Source organism: Diplotaxodon limnothrissa, linkage group LG7 (genome assembly GCF_057381915.1).
Source record: "Diplotaxodon limnothrissa isolate DT_005_m linkage group LG7, D_limnothrissa_male_GT1.1, whole genome shotgun sequence".
Classification (NCBI taxonomy): Eukaryota; Metazoa; Chordata; class Actinopteri; order Cichliformes; family Cichlidae; genus Diplotaxodon; species Diplotaxodon limnothrissa.
The window spans coordinates 67,853,812-67,866,786 of record NC_140602.1 but is presented as its reverse complement, the minus strand read 5'-3'; the positions used below and the strand labels follow the sequence as shown (position 1 = coordinate 67,866,786).

Here is a 12,975-nt window from a genome sequence, read left to right as displayed (position 1 = left end):
GTTGTTTGTGTAAATCACAAAGGTTCTACTTTGCAGGTTCTGTTTAACAGTTTGTTAATTTCACATAAAATATAATATTTGTATATAAAGCAGAGTAATTCTGCCCACTAAGAAGATGCCCTCTAGTGGAGGGTATCACAAAAAGCAGCCTGAAGCCATAGTAGGGCGTGATAGAATCTGTCAATGATTTTGTTTATGTGAGTGATGGGTCTGTGTTTGACCTGACCACCTTAATAAAGCTGTTTTCCAATACTGATCAATTGAAGTGCTTATTAATAGAACTTAAATTACAGGCACTGACTCTGGTGGGACTCGAACCCACAACCTTTGAATTCCTTCTTCTGTTCTTTGCTAGAAGTCCAACGCGCTATCCATTGCGCCACAGAGCCCTTTGAAGCTCAGTTTGTCATTTGATTGTTTATTTATTGATTGATTACTTTGAGGTATGAATGGCCGAGCAGGTACGGGTTGAAAATTCATATTTGAAACATAAGGCCCGTCCTTATGTTTTCAAATCTCTTTTTTAAAAAATCCAGCACCAACATAATGTTAATGTTTGGGGTTTTTTATGTTATGTTTGTTGTAACTGTGTGTGAGCAGGTGAGAAGCAGCTGCTCGCTCAAGACACCCTCTAGTGGAGATGATCCCAAACAGCAGCCTGCAGCCACAGAAGGGCATGATAGAATCTGACAGTGAAGCACAGTTGAACTTGTTTTTAAACCTTAAATATACATCTCAAGTTCTCCAGCATCAGAGTGTGATGTTCACAGATGGCTGTCCTCCATGATGCTCTGCTCCAGTGTAAATGACTGCGGCTCATGTTTTTCCTTTTCATGCATAAATGGAGTACAAAAATGACATGAAACTGGAACGTGTGTTTTTGATTCAAAATGCTTGCTTGGGAAACTTTGAGAAAAACTTTTTGTAGAGTTTTACTCTGTGTTAGAGATGAGTCAATATGATGAATTCATTAGATAACTGAGATTAAGATAGTCAACACCCCTGCTGATGCATTAGATTCTCCACATATAAACTGGACATAGAAACAAATCATAAGGGGTCCCTGGATGATCTAAAAGTAGATGCAGTCATATGTTTTTCTGAAAATGTGTAAAGGTTTTAAAACACAACTCCTGATTTACATGTAAAATACATATTTACTGTTAGTGGTTAACTAAGCTGACTAATTGAAATTAAAAAGGAAGCTCAGTGACTGTACCACATATCTTCAGCAGTGCCAAGTGAAACAGCTACATGAGTCACATGTCAGGTGTATAACATGATTGCCTGTTCACAAGGCTGCAGGCAGATCTAAAGAGGGTGAGTTAGACAGTATTGGTAAGGCACTTTCACATCACTGAACCAATGAAGTGCTAATTAATAGAAATTGACTCAAGTGGGACTCGAACCAACAACCTTTGACTTACTTCCTCTTTGCTCTTCTAAAAGTCCAATGCGCTCTCCATTGCACCACAGAGCCCTGAGTGGAAGCAAAAGATAAAGATTTCACAGCCAGTGCAGGTGGACTCATGTTAGCAAAAATGGACGTGTGCAGGTCTGTGGCCTCGAGGGCAGATCTACCCTAAAATTATTAAATTAAAATAAGGTGGCATTAACACTTTGAGCTCAGCAACAATTAAAATTAAATATAAGTTTTTACAGTAAAACAATATATAACGACTAAGAGTTTATGTTTTTTCGTGTGATTTCGGATCACTTGTGTCAACACAGTATGTCAGTGAAAAAATAACTGTAAATTCAGACATGTGAGGTTGAGCTGAAAAGAATGATACCAAACAAGGCAAGGTAAAACAAAATACGATGAAATGAAATAAAATAAAACCATCTGAAGATGAACTACAAATGTAAGATTAAATTTAGAATGGCCAATTATATTTTAGACCTCACAGGGTTAACCCAACAACTCATCAAACATTACGTTTACATTTTTGTTCCTGACAGCCACCACACGTTGTGCAGCTTTCTGGATTTTATACTTCCTGGCAAGGGTGTAGATTTGGTTTTGGCGTTGGTGGGGACGGATGATTCAAGCACCGAACTCTGCCCCGTTTCTTTTTTTTTTCCTTTTTGTCTTTGCTTCTTGATTAAAAAAAAGGAGAATTATACTTGCCTACACATGCTATTCTACATGCTTTTAAGGCATTTAAAATTACAATTCATAGTTTTATATGTGAATTATATAATGTTAAATTACTGTTAAACAAATGACTGACTAAGTATTTCAGGCTTTAGTTTACTTCAACCATATTCCATATAAATCAGGTATCATACAAAAATAAAAATAGCTTCGAATACAGTCATGACAATAAAAGAATATGACTTGAAGGACTTAACAACATTACTTCAATTACATTACACCAACATCTCTGACACATTAGCACTAAGGAAACACTGAGTGACCTGCTGGTTTTTGTCCATAAAACTACTCGTCTAAGATTACCACAAAGTAAAAGATCTCTCAGCAAAATTATGCAACATTTTAGTCACTATTGCCCCGATCAACTCAGTGAGCTGGGATTTTTTATTCTCAACATGAGCTACTGTTACAGCAACAGACACGGACTACTGGTGTCCCACAACAACTCAATGTCCACTATGTGAAGGAGCCAAACACATGCCTGCTCCTCTCGTTAACTGAGATAAACTGCTGGCATATTGGTTTTACATCAGTGTCTCCTGGTGGACACACAGCATTGTTTAAATTTGAGTCATTGTTGACCTTAGCCATGTTTTTGGTCTTCTGAGAGCACTGAAGCTTCTTTCAGAGCTTTCTGAGCTACAACATGGCAGAGCTGCCTCTGTCACCTGATGAATAACAGTGAGACATTCCACATACATGTGCTTCAAATACAGTCATGAACCATCAAGTCATCCTCCAATTCCACCTGTGATCTTGTGTCACCATTACTCTCTGAGCTTTGTGTTGGTTCTTCTGTCACCTGACAAATAGGACATACATGACAATAAGAATAAAATGTGGAGCTGCTCAGTGTTTCTGTCACTTTGTGCAGATCTTGACTCATCAGTAATGTTTGTAGGCTGAGTGCATTTTTAAAACAATTTGTGTAAACTGCACTACAAGGTGGGATATTTGCAAAATCATGACTACCTCATGATATATTGTCTCAAAAATGAACCCTATGAATATGTCAGTACCATTAGGATGAAATTATTGTGTCACCAACATTTTAACGTTACACATGTAATTCTAACAGCCTCTGTAAACTAATATCCGAGGCTGCTGTTTTCTCTGACACTTTCAATCAAAATTAGAAATGCTGCTCTGAGACTGAGAGAAATAATAGTGCTGCATGTGGTGCAGTTAGTTTCCAAAATACTTTTTCCATGCCAGCCTAAGAAAATTTCTCTAGATCTGCCCCTGCACAGAGCTGGATTAATCGGCTGTAAGAGGAGAAGAGCTTCAACGTCATGTTCCTGAAATGAAACTGAGGGTTTATCAGACCAACAGGTGGCTGCAGACAAGTGTCTCTGTCAGTCAGAGAGACTTTCTCAGCAAAGCCTCTACAGAACAGCGGTGAGTGCAGCAGATTCAATTTAAGGATTGAAAATTCAGCAATGATGCAAAATTCAAGTTTATTATTCTGTGCTGTGTCTTGTCAAATTAAACTCTCAGTTGCTGTCAAAAGCAAAGGTGGGAAAATTATAAAAAATTAGAATTTTGTACAATTTTCAGGTATCTGTACTTGACTTGAGTGTTTTTTGATGCGTGCCATAGTCAGGGGTTCAAAGTGGGACAGTGTTTTTTGTTTGTTTGTTTTTCTGTTGACGCAAACACCGGAACAACTGCATGTGTCCATAAGTTACGGTATTTCAGCATCGAGCTAGCCCTACTGAAGAAGAGTGCACATGAGGGAATTACTTTCTTTTTAAGTGGCAGGTAATTTCAAATACAACGTTTCTATTGTAAGAAGTGTCACCTGGCAGTTTGCTGCCTTCTGTTGTGTGATTGGCAGAGGAGCTTTAAAAAGGTAGTGGGTGTGTGAGGTGAGGTCAGCTCTCCTCTGTGGGAATGATTTTCAATAAGACACTTCTGTTGTTTGATTCAGATTATTTAGTATTGTAGCTGCTCATGTTTAATTAGTCTGTTTAACATTTGTATTGTATCCCATCAGTTATAATTGTTCTTGCACAGCTCTCTTTATCCAACGTCTTTTATCACAACAGTGGTCACAAACTGTGTGGTTTTTCCGAACAGCAACACCTGGCGCTAATTGTATCTACCTTAAATACATTCCCAGAAACACACCAAACTGTAAAACACAAAAGGTGACCCCTATTTGTACACATAAGGTAACAACACAAAAAAATGGCCCCTACAGGTCCAGCTGCTGTATTTCACAGGGAGAGAAAAGAAATAGAACTAACTTCTTTCAGAGATGGAGAAAGAAGAAGAGAGGTAGATTTAAAGGGAAGGACTGCTCAGTGAGGTTTGATTAACTGGAAATTTAAAGCTTACATGTAAGTCCTCATGTTTTTAAATCAGATATTGTGTCAAGTCATGATAAATAGGTTTGTTTGCGGCCATCTGCTGCACATGCTCCACCAAGGTGTCACTATAGATCAGGGGTCCCCAATTCCAGTCCACGAGGGCCGGTGTCCTGCAGGTTTTAGATGTGTCCTTGATCCATCACAGCTGATTTAAATGGATAAATGACCTGTTCAACATGTCTTGAAGTTCTCCAGAGGCCTGGTATTGAACTAATCATGTGATTCAGGTGTGTTGACCCAGGGTGAGATCTAAAACCTGCAGGGACACTGGCCCTCGTGGACTGGGATTGGGGACCCCTGCTATAGATGATCCCATCATCCAAGTAGGCAGCAGCATATGCAGCATGCAGCCACAGCGCCCAGTGCATGAGGCGCTGGAATGTGGCCGAGGCTCTGAACAAGCCGAATGGAATTGTATTGAACTGGTACAGAGTGGAGAATGCCGTTTTTCCTTGGACTCTGCAGACAAGGGAACCTGCCAGTAGCCCTTGGTTAAATCCAGTGTCCAACTGGTCAAGGAGTTCATTGACCCGTGGCATGGGATATGCATCACAGCGTGACACTTCATTTACTTTGCAATAGTCTACACAGAACCGTGTAGACCCATCGTTCTTCACCACAAGAACGATGGGGTTACATCGACTCTTTTATTATTCCCATTCTTAGCATTTCAACCAATTCCCTTTGCCTTTTATGTTCAGGAAGCCTGTAGGGCCATGAACATGCCAGGCTGCATCTCAAAATGATTATTATTCAGCTGCTCCACCAGCCCGTCAGTTTGAGGGTGGTAGACGTTGGGCCCAGTCAATTTATTGCTCAATAACTCGCACAGATCCTTCAGTGTGCAAGACTTTAACAACGTGCCCTGGTCAGTCAATATTTCTTTCGGAATACCGACTCGGGAGATGACCTGAAACAGTGCCTGCACCACACTCTTTGCAGAAATTGCAGTGGCACTGCTCCAGGGTATTGCATTGCACAATCCACCAGAACTAATACAAAGCGATAGGCGTATGCATTCTGAGAAAATGGCCCGATGAGGTCCATGCCAATGCGCTAAAATGGGATCTCCATTAATGGGAGTGGGTGCAAAGGTGCTTTTGGTATGGCCGGCTGGTTAACAAGTTAACATTCTGGACAGGATGCGCACCAGCAGCGCACATCTGCTTGGATTCCAAGCCAATAAAATCGGGTCATTATTCACTCCAGAGTCTTGTCATATCCCGTATGCTCTGCCATGGTGTATAGTGAGCCGCCTGGAAAATAATTTCTTGGCGGCTTTGTGACACCAACAACTGGGTGTGTTTCACAACTCACTCGATATAACCTATCTTTCCACAATACGAAGCGCAGGTAGGTCCACACGGCTTCAGGGCACACCACATGACCATCAATGTCTACCACTTGGTCGAAGGCTGAGCGTAGGGTGTCATCACGAGACTGCTCCAGTGGGAAATCTCCCATGGTGGGAATTTCCAGAGATGATGGGACCTCACTCGAAAGGCCCAGTAGGTCCAGCATGGCCCAGCAGACAGTTCCCCCGCGACGTCGGCGGCAGACTCGGTCCCGCAGTCTGAGCCTCTCCCGCCAGTATTGGTAGTAGTGGTGGCGCCCACTCCGCCAGAGGCCACTGTCATGCCTCTGCAGTGGCCTGGAAGGTCTCCAGGAAGACCTGGGGATTGTCCCCTTCCCCCATCCTGTGCATCAGCACCGTCAGTTGAAAGGGGGTGCAGCGACACCGCAGCCCAGACCAGCTGTGAGGTGTGGTTCCTCCCCTAGGAACCACACCTCACAGCGTGAGACTCCCCAAAAGTTGATTCTGTTCATCTGGACGTTTTCAGTGGGAGAAACGTTTCGTCACTCATCCAAGTGACTGAAACCAGCCCACTGAAGGAACAATGGGCTGGGAGGTCAGTTCCTTCATCATTATTATGATGATCGTTAAAATGCAAATTCTCGTGACTATTAGTCAACAACCACTGATCAATGGCCATGAGTCCCATTCACAGAGAGTTGGGGAACGGCTGCAATCACAGCATTGTAAGATCATGACAGATGTACCCTTAGGCCCCTCCTCGATTTAGAGATGGTCGTTCCCTGTTCGTATAAATGGCCTCCTGGACTCTGACAACAGTACTTAAACTTTTACTAGATTACTTTTTTTTAACAGTAGTATTTGTACTTCTACTTCCAAAATTAGAGGTGAATAGGAGGAAGAAAACATAACAAAGAAATCAAGTAAATTATAGCCTCCACACATTGTCTGACTTTTGTGAGCTGAATTATTGAACGATAATGCAGTTACAGTTTTTCCTTTCTCTCCATTTATCCCCCCAGTGTGGACATGTCTGCTGCCAGCTGTCTGCTGTCTGAGGACCAGTTTCTGTGCTGCATTTGTCTGGAAGTGTTCACAGATCCAGTCAGTACACCATGTGGACACAACTTCTGCAAGAACTGCATCACTCAGCACTGGAACAGCAGTCCTCTGTGTGAGTGCCCCATCTGTAAAAGGAAGTACTACACAAGACCCGAGCTCCATGTCAATACTTTCATCTCTGAGATGGCTGCTCAGTTCAAGCTGTCAGCTCAGCAGGAAGCCAGCAGCAGCAGCAGCACGAGGAGATCAGAGCAACAGTCTGCTAAACCAGGAGAAGTTCTCTGTGATGTTTGTACTGGAACCAAACTGAAGGCTCTGAAGTCCTGTCTGGTGTGTCTGACCTCCTACTGTGAGACTCACCTGCAGCCTCATCAGACTGTTTCAGGCCTAAAGAGACATCAGCTGATCGACCCTGTTAAGAGCCTGGAGCGAAGGATATGTTCAAAACATGATAAACCGCTGGAGATGTTCTGCAAGACCGATCAGATGTGTGTCTGTGTTGTGTGCTCTGTTTCAGACCACAAGTGCCATGATGTTGTTCCTCTGAAAGAGGAATACAAAGTGAAGAAGGCAGGGCTGGTGAAGAAACAGGCTGAACTTCAAGGAATGATCCTCAAGAGACTGGAGAAGATTCAAGAGGTTAAACGCTCTGTGCAGCTCAGTAAGGAAGAGGCAGACAGAGAGCTGGAGGGGGGTGTTCAGTTCTTTGTTGATTTGATGGAGTCTATAGAGAGAGGTCTGAATGAGCTGACAGAGGCGGTCAAAGAGAAGCAGAGAACAGCAGAGAAACAGGCTGCAGACGTCATCAAGGAGCTCGAGCAGGAAATCTTTGAGCTGACGAAGAGAAGCTCTGAGATGGAGCAACTCTCCAGCTCAGAAGACCACCTCCAGTTCATCCACAACTTCTCTTCTGTGAAAGCTGTTCCACCCACTAAAGACTGGACCAACACCAGTATCCATCCACCTTCATATGAAGGGATGGTGGTGAGAGCTGTGAGTCAGGTGGAGAAGAAGCTGAATGACCAGATGAAGAGTCTGTTTGAGGACGAGCTGAAGAGAGTCCAGTGGTACAGATGTTATGCCATGCTTGATCCTGATACGGTTCACCCCAGACCCCCCCAGTATAAAGGGAATGATTGTAGATGTGTGTTATCAAATCTGGGTTACTCTTCTGGAAGATTTTATTTTGAGGTCAAGGTTGACAAGTGGTCTACGTGGACTTTAGGAGTGACCAGGAAGGATAATGTGAAAGGACAAGTCCAGCTGAGTTCTAGCAACGGTTTCTGGACTTTATGTTTGTGCTCTGATGGGTATGTAGTTTCCACGGAGCCGGCAGTCCACCTGTCCCTGAGGTCGAAGCCTGTGAAGGTGGGCGTGTACGTCCACTACGACGAGGGTCTGGTCTGCTTTTATGACGTCAGCACTGCAGCTCTTATCTACTCCTTCTCTGACTGCTCCTTCGCTGAGAAGCTCTACCTGTTCTTCAGTCCCTGTTCCAATGATGGTAATAACATCCACACTGGTGGGTTCGGCTGCGTAATACAATAACCAGAATGATAATGATGTGCACACCTTTTTCATATTTATCAACTTTTTCAAGATTTTGTGTCATAATCTTTTTTTATGATGTACAAGCAGTTCCTTTAAGCTCCTAAGACCCAAACTCCATCATGGCATTAATTTTGAATTTCTCTTTGCTATTTAGGTCTGTGAAGGTTCTCAGTCATCCAGGTCATCGTAGTCAAAGGAGCTTGCAAAGAAAAGCGTCTGGACTTCTTTAAGTTGCTTGAAGACGTTTCACCTCTCATCCGAGAAGCTTCTTCAGTTCTAAGGTCAAATGGTGGAGAGTCCCAGATGGGACGTCTTCAAGCAACTTAAAGAAGTCCAGACGCTTTTCTTTGCAAGCTCCTTTGACCCTTTGCTATTTAGGGTGATTGGGACCTGATGAATGTAAAATAAAGAAATACGTGATTTTTTCTTTTAGCCTGATTTTTGTTTTTGAGGAAAATGAGATCCACATATGAGGACATTTAAATTTCGATAGAACAGTTGCAGTATCACGGCCTCGTAAGTGGACATCTGGCCCTTGTAGAGCAAAATAAGGTATTTTGAATGGTAAATGGTAAATGGCCTGTATTTGTATAATTCAATTCAGTTCAGTTTTATTTATATAGCGCCAAATCACAACAAAAGTCGCCTCAAGGCACTTTACTTAGTCCCTAAGGACCCCAAAGCGCTTTACACATTCAGTCATCCACCCATTCACACACACATTCACACACTGGTGATGGCAGCTACATTGTAGCCACAGCTGCCCTGGGGCACACTGACAGAGGCGAGGCTGCCGGACACTGGCGCCACCGGACCCTAGACGACCCAAAATGTGATGTCCACATATGTAGACACCAGATCCTAGGAAGTTAAAACTGTTTAAACATCACAGAAAAGGGAAATGTGGAAAAAATATGGATTCTTTGTGTGTGTGTGTGTGTGTGTGTGTGTGTGTGTGTGTGTGTGTGTGTGTGTGTGTGTAAATAATCGAAGCCAGAGTTTTGAATTTCTGTAGAATCTGAATCTTTGATTATTATTCTATGTTCTGTTTGGTTCTTAGTTTATTATTTACTTAATTGTCCCGTCCTGTTCATGTATATGTTGAGGTTTGTGATCTGGGAGAAGCAAATAAAAAGAATTGCTTTGTTTCAGCAACTCTTGATGAAGTTTCTTGTACTCAATAACTGCAAATAAAATGTCCTTTTGCAAGGGAAGAAGTTGTAAGGAAGTCTGTTTGCAGCACTTCTGTTCCAGCCATCACAGATAAATAAATTCAGTGGCGATCAAGAAATGGAACTGGAAGCACAAAAATGGTTAAGCTACAAACCAGAACAGAAATAACATTTACCAGCATCCACAGCATCCTCTGAACTGGCACATTACAAACACTAAAGGAAAAGCAAACTGTCAGAAACTTTGTTCCAAAGATTTTAGTGCTTTAAAATGGTTTTTATGACAAGTTTGTGTTTTTCTGAAAATGTGTACAATTAAAATTTTATAAAAGTCATGATAGTTTTATTTGACTGTTAGTTTTGATTATGTACAGTGCTGAGGAACTTTATCAGACCAAGTGTTTTTAAATCGGCCAAAAAAAAAACTGTTTAAAAGAAGAAAACTGTTTGGCAAATAAACAGAATTCACATTTTTATACTAAAATCTGAGCCATCACTCACCGTACAGCCTTATCATTTTTGTATAAGTAGATGGGTTCTTTGGCCAGCTGAATGACCATGAACCTAAAAGTATTTCATGTATTTAATTGTAAACATTGTTTTGTCTTTGTTGCTGTTGTGTCATTTTTCCTTTCACATATTTTCCTATAAAAGCAACGCGGTGGTGATGTCAGGAGGATTGGTTATCCACAGGAACACCACACACTTGACCATCAGTTGATCAAAAGGAAGAAGACGTTCAATGAACGCAAAGGTGTGCCAAAGACTCACAGGATTTATCTGTACAGTGAACTTGAGATGACCACCAACACTGGCATACACATTCACAGTGTGTATCAGTGTTGTTGAAGTGTGAAGATGTGGTTCAAGGGTCAATATTTACCAATAAACGTAAACAATGAATTTTCATCAAAGAATCATGTTGTCATAAAACCTTGAGATATTTGTAAGGAGAAAGGATTTCTTCATGTTTTGAGGAAGTGCTGAAGACTGAAGTGACAACACGTTCTCACTCCCAACTCGTCAAACGTGTGACGCATGGTCAGGCTCCCTCTGCTTCACTTATGGACGCGCAGGGTACCCCTCTGCGTCGGGAATTGACGTGAAGGGTCCTCCGATTGAAGAGATTGCCGCGGAAGTGCCTGTTGTCGGTATATTTAGACATTTTCCAAATCACATTGTAGTGACGTATACAGAACACAATAAATTATATAATGTAAACAACTACCTGAAAAACAGGTAGAACGATACTTTTGTATGGTTTATTGCATTTATGGAGGGAGTGATGTATGCTGGGTAATGGCACAGCTAGCTACTGGGTGACTTTATTCACCCGCTTCGGCTGTTATCAGTCCATACAATGGGCGTTATTAGCACAAATCAGTCCCATAGATATGGGCCATCTCCTGCTAGATTGTTCAGAAGGTTGTTCTCATCCATCCAGATGGAGGATCACTAACAGGAGCGTGGAAGACTCCAGAATCCACTCTGGCTGGAATCCGGTGGATATGCAGTGTGTACAGGTAAGACCATTTACACGGACAGCATTTATAGAATGACTATTAAAAGTCAGCGAGTGTCAGTAATGTTAATGTGGTTATGTTAGTAATACACCGAGTGCTAATATAACAGCTTTAAGATGCATTTGTAGATATTATTACGTGTTTTACAGTCTTTATGGTGCTAGCTTAAAGTTACGGTGTAAACGTTAGCTTATATTGGAGTAAAGCTGTTACTGTTTAAACGATGTTAGCACAGAAATATTAGCTTCTGTCATGACTGATGAAGTTACTAGTTGATAAAGTTTCCAGTAAAGTGTTTAATCGCAGCCACAGATTGACAGCAAATATCTCGATTAGCTTCAGTGCATCTGTAATAAATATGTGCAAGTTTCAGTGCTTCGTTTAAACTGTATGATACTTATACTGACCCAGGATCAGTGTAAAATACAATCCTAGCTGTGTGAACAAAGCCTGGCTCCTTTAATCCTGCATGACAAACCTCAGGATGCAGGTTATTATTACTCTTTCCTGCTGGCACACCTGTCACACCTGAGAGTCAGCTAGAAACTTACAGTGACGTGGACATCATGCAAAGACTGCCAGACTCTGTAATACTGCAAATGATCAGTGACTCAGGTTAACACTAAACTTTAAACGGCACCTCTGTGTCTCTGTGTGCTGAACATTTAGGATTGAGTCAGGCTGCATCAGCTGAAGCTGTTATTTGTATATATCAGTATTTTTTATTCAGGTGTGGGGAAAATACGTAAGACTGCAGTGAAGCGATGCACCAGATTAATCCCTGGCCAAAGGTATCGTACTTAAATCAGACTACTGATCCAGCCACATCAGCCTTTTGTGAGGTCTGTTTAAAGTAGACTAAAAGTGAACTGCAGGTTCCTGAGAGGTGGACTGTGAGCACAGAAACACATGTTCATACATACAGCTGCAGCAAACTTACATTAATTTTAAATAGATTTGTTACTCTCGTGTCTGTCTCTGTGTTAGTCCTCTGACAGACTGGTGACCTGTCCAGGTGTGCTCTACCTATGACTACTGGGACAGGCTCTAGCCTCTGTAATAGAAATTTTCTGTTATTCTCATTTAAAGTATTTAAGTGCTTATGCATATGCTTAGTTGTGACACTGTTACTGTTCAGTGAAAGTTTCTAAAACTAGATGAACTTACTTCAGCGTCAGCAGTTTGAGAAAACAACTCCCTTTACAGGTGCTGATAAGGCCACAAAACAGCATAACCATTGATCCGTTGAAGTGTGGTACGATCCGTTTGTAACTTCCTCCCTCTTCCTTGGAATGCATAAAGGAGTAGGAGCACCACTTCTGTGGCAGCGCTGACATGACTGAACTGTGATGTTTGATGTGTGTTGGCGCAGTAATAAATAGCTTGATCACAGCTCTTTCTGTGTTGCAGACTTTATTTAAAAAATTCCACGACACCTCCCACCCTCCCACTGTGAACCTGAATTGAATATTCAGAAGACATTTCTTTAAATAGTTCTACAAATCGGAGCTGTTGGTGTGTCCTTGGATTGTGTGGTAATAATATTAGAGCCTGCAATCTTTCTTACTGAATCTCTACTATGAGTCATGTTACCTGAGATTAATTCTATGTTTACCTGTCAGCCTGGACGAATGTGCTGTGTGAAGGAAATTAAATTAAATCAGATCTGAACTGCTGCTACTTTTTGTTATTTTAATTCTCTTCTCTGTTTTCCAGAACAGTTCTCCACAGTCGCTGTCCACATGGGTCAGTGGGACCAAGAAGCACTCTGCTAATGTGTGGACTCTGACCAGCAACATCCAGCAGGACCCAGACAGCGTTT

General features: G+C 41.9%; 1 protein-coding gene and 1 non-coding gene across 2 annotated transcripts; one reads left to right on the top strand and one right to left on the bottom strand.

Annotated features, from left to right (window-relative positions):
- Positions 1–297: 297 nt before the first annotated feature.
- On the bottom strand, positions 298–389 carry trnar-ucu (transfer RNA arginine (anticodon UCU)). Its single transcript is given in 2 exon segments — positions 298–333; positions 353–389. It is a non-coding gene; the product is annotated as a tRNA-Arg (tRNA).
- Positions 390–3,505: 3,116 nt separating this feature from the next.
- Positions 3,506–9,828, top strand: LOC146629677 (E3 ubiquitin/ISG15 ligase TRIM25-like). Its single transcript, XM_085358795.1, has 2 exons — positions 3,506–3,556; positions 6,868–9,828. The coding sequence occupies exon 2, from the start codon at positions 6,875–6,877 to the stop codon at positions 8,453–8,455; it is 1,581 nt and encodes a 526-aa protein (XP_085214921.1). The 5' UTR covers positions 3,506–3,556; positions 6,868–6,874; the 3' UTR covers positions 8,456–9,828.
- Positions 9,829–12,975: the final 3,147 nt, after the last annotated feature.

What these genes read in the sequence shown, in the direction of transcription:
- LOC146629677 (XM_085358795.1), top strand. Translation starts at nt 6,875, where the DNA reads ATGTCTGCTGCCAGCTGTCTGCTGTCTGAGGACCAGTTTCTGTGCTGC.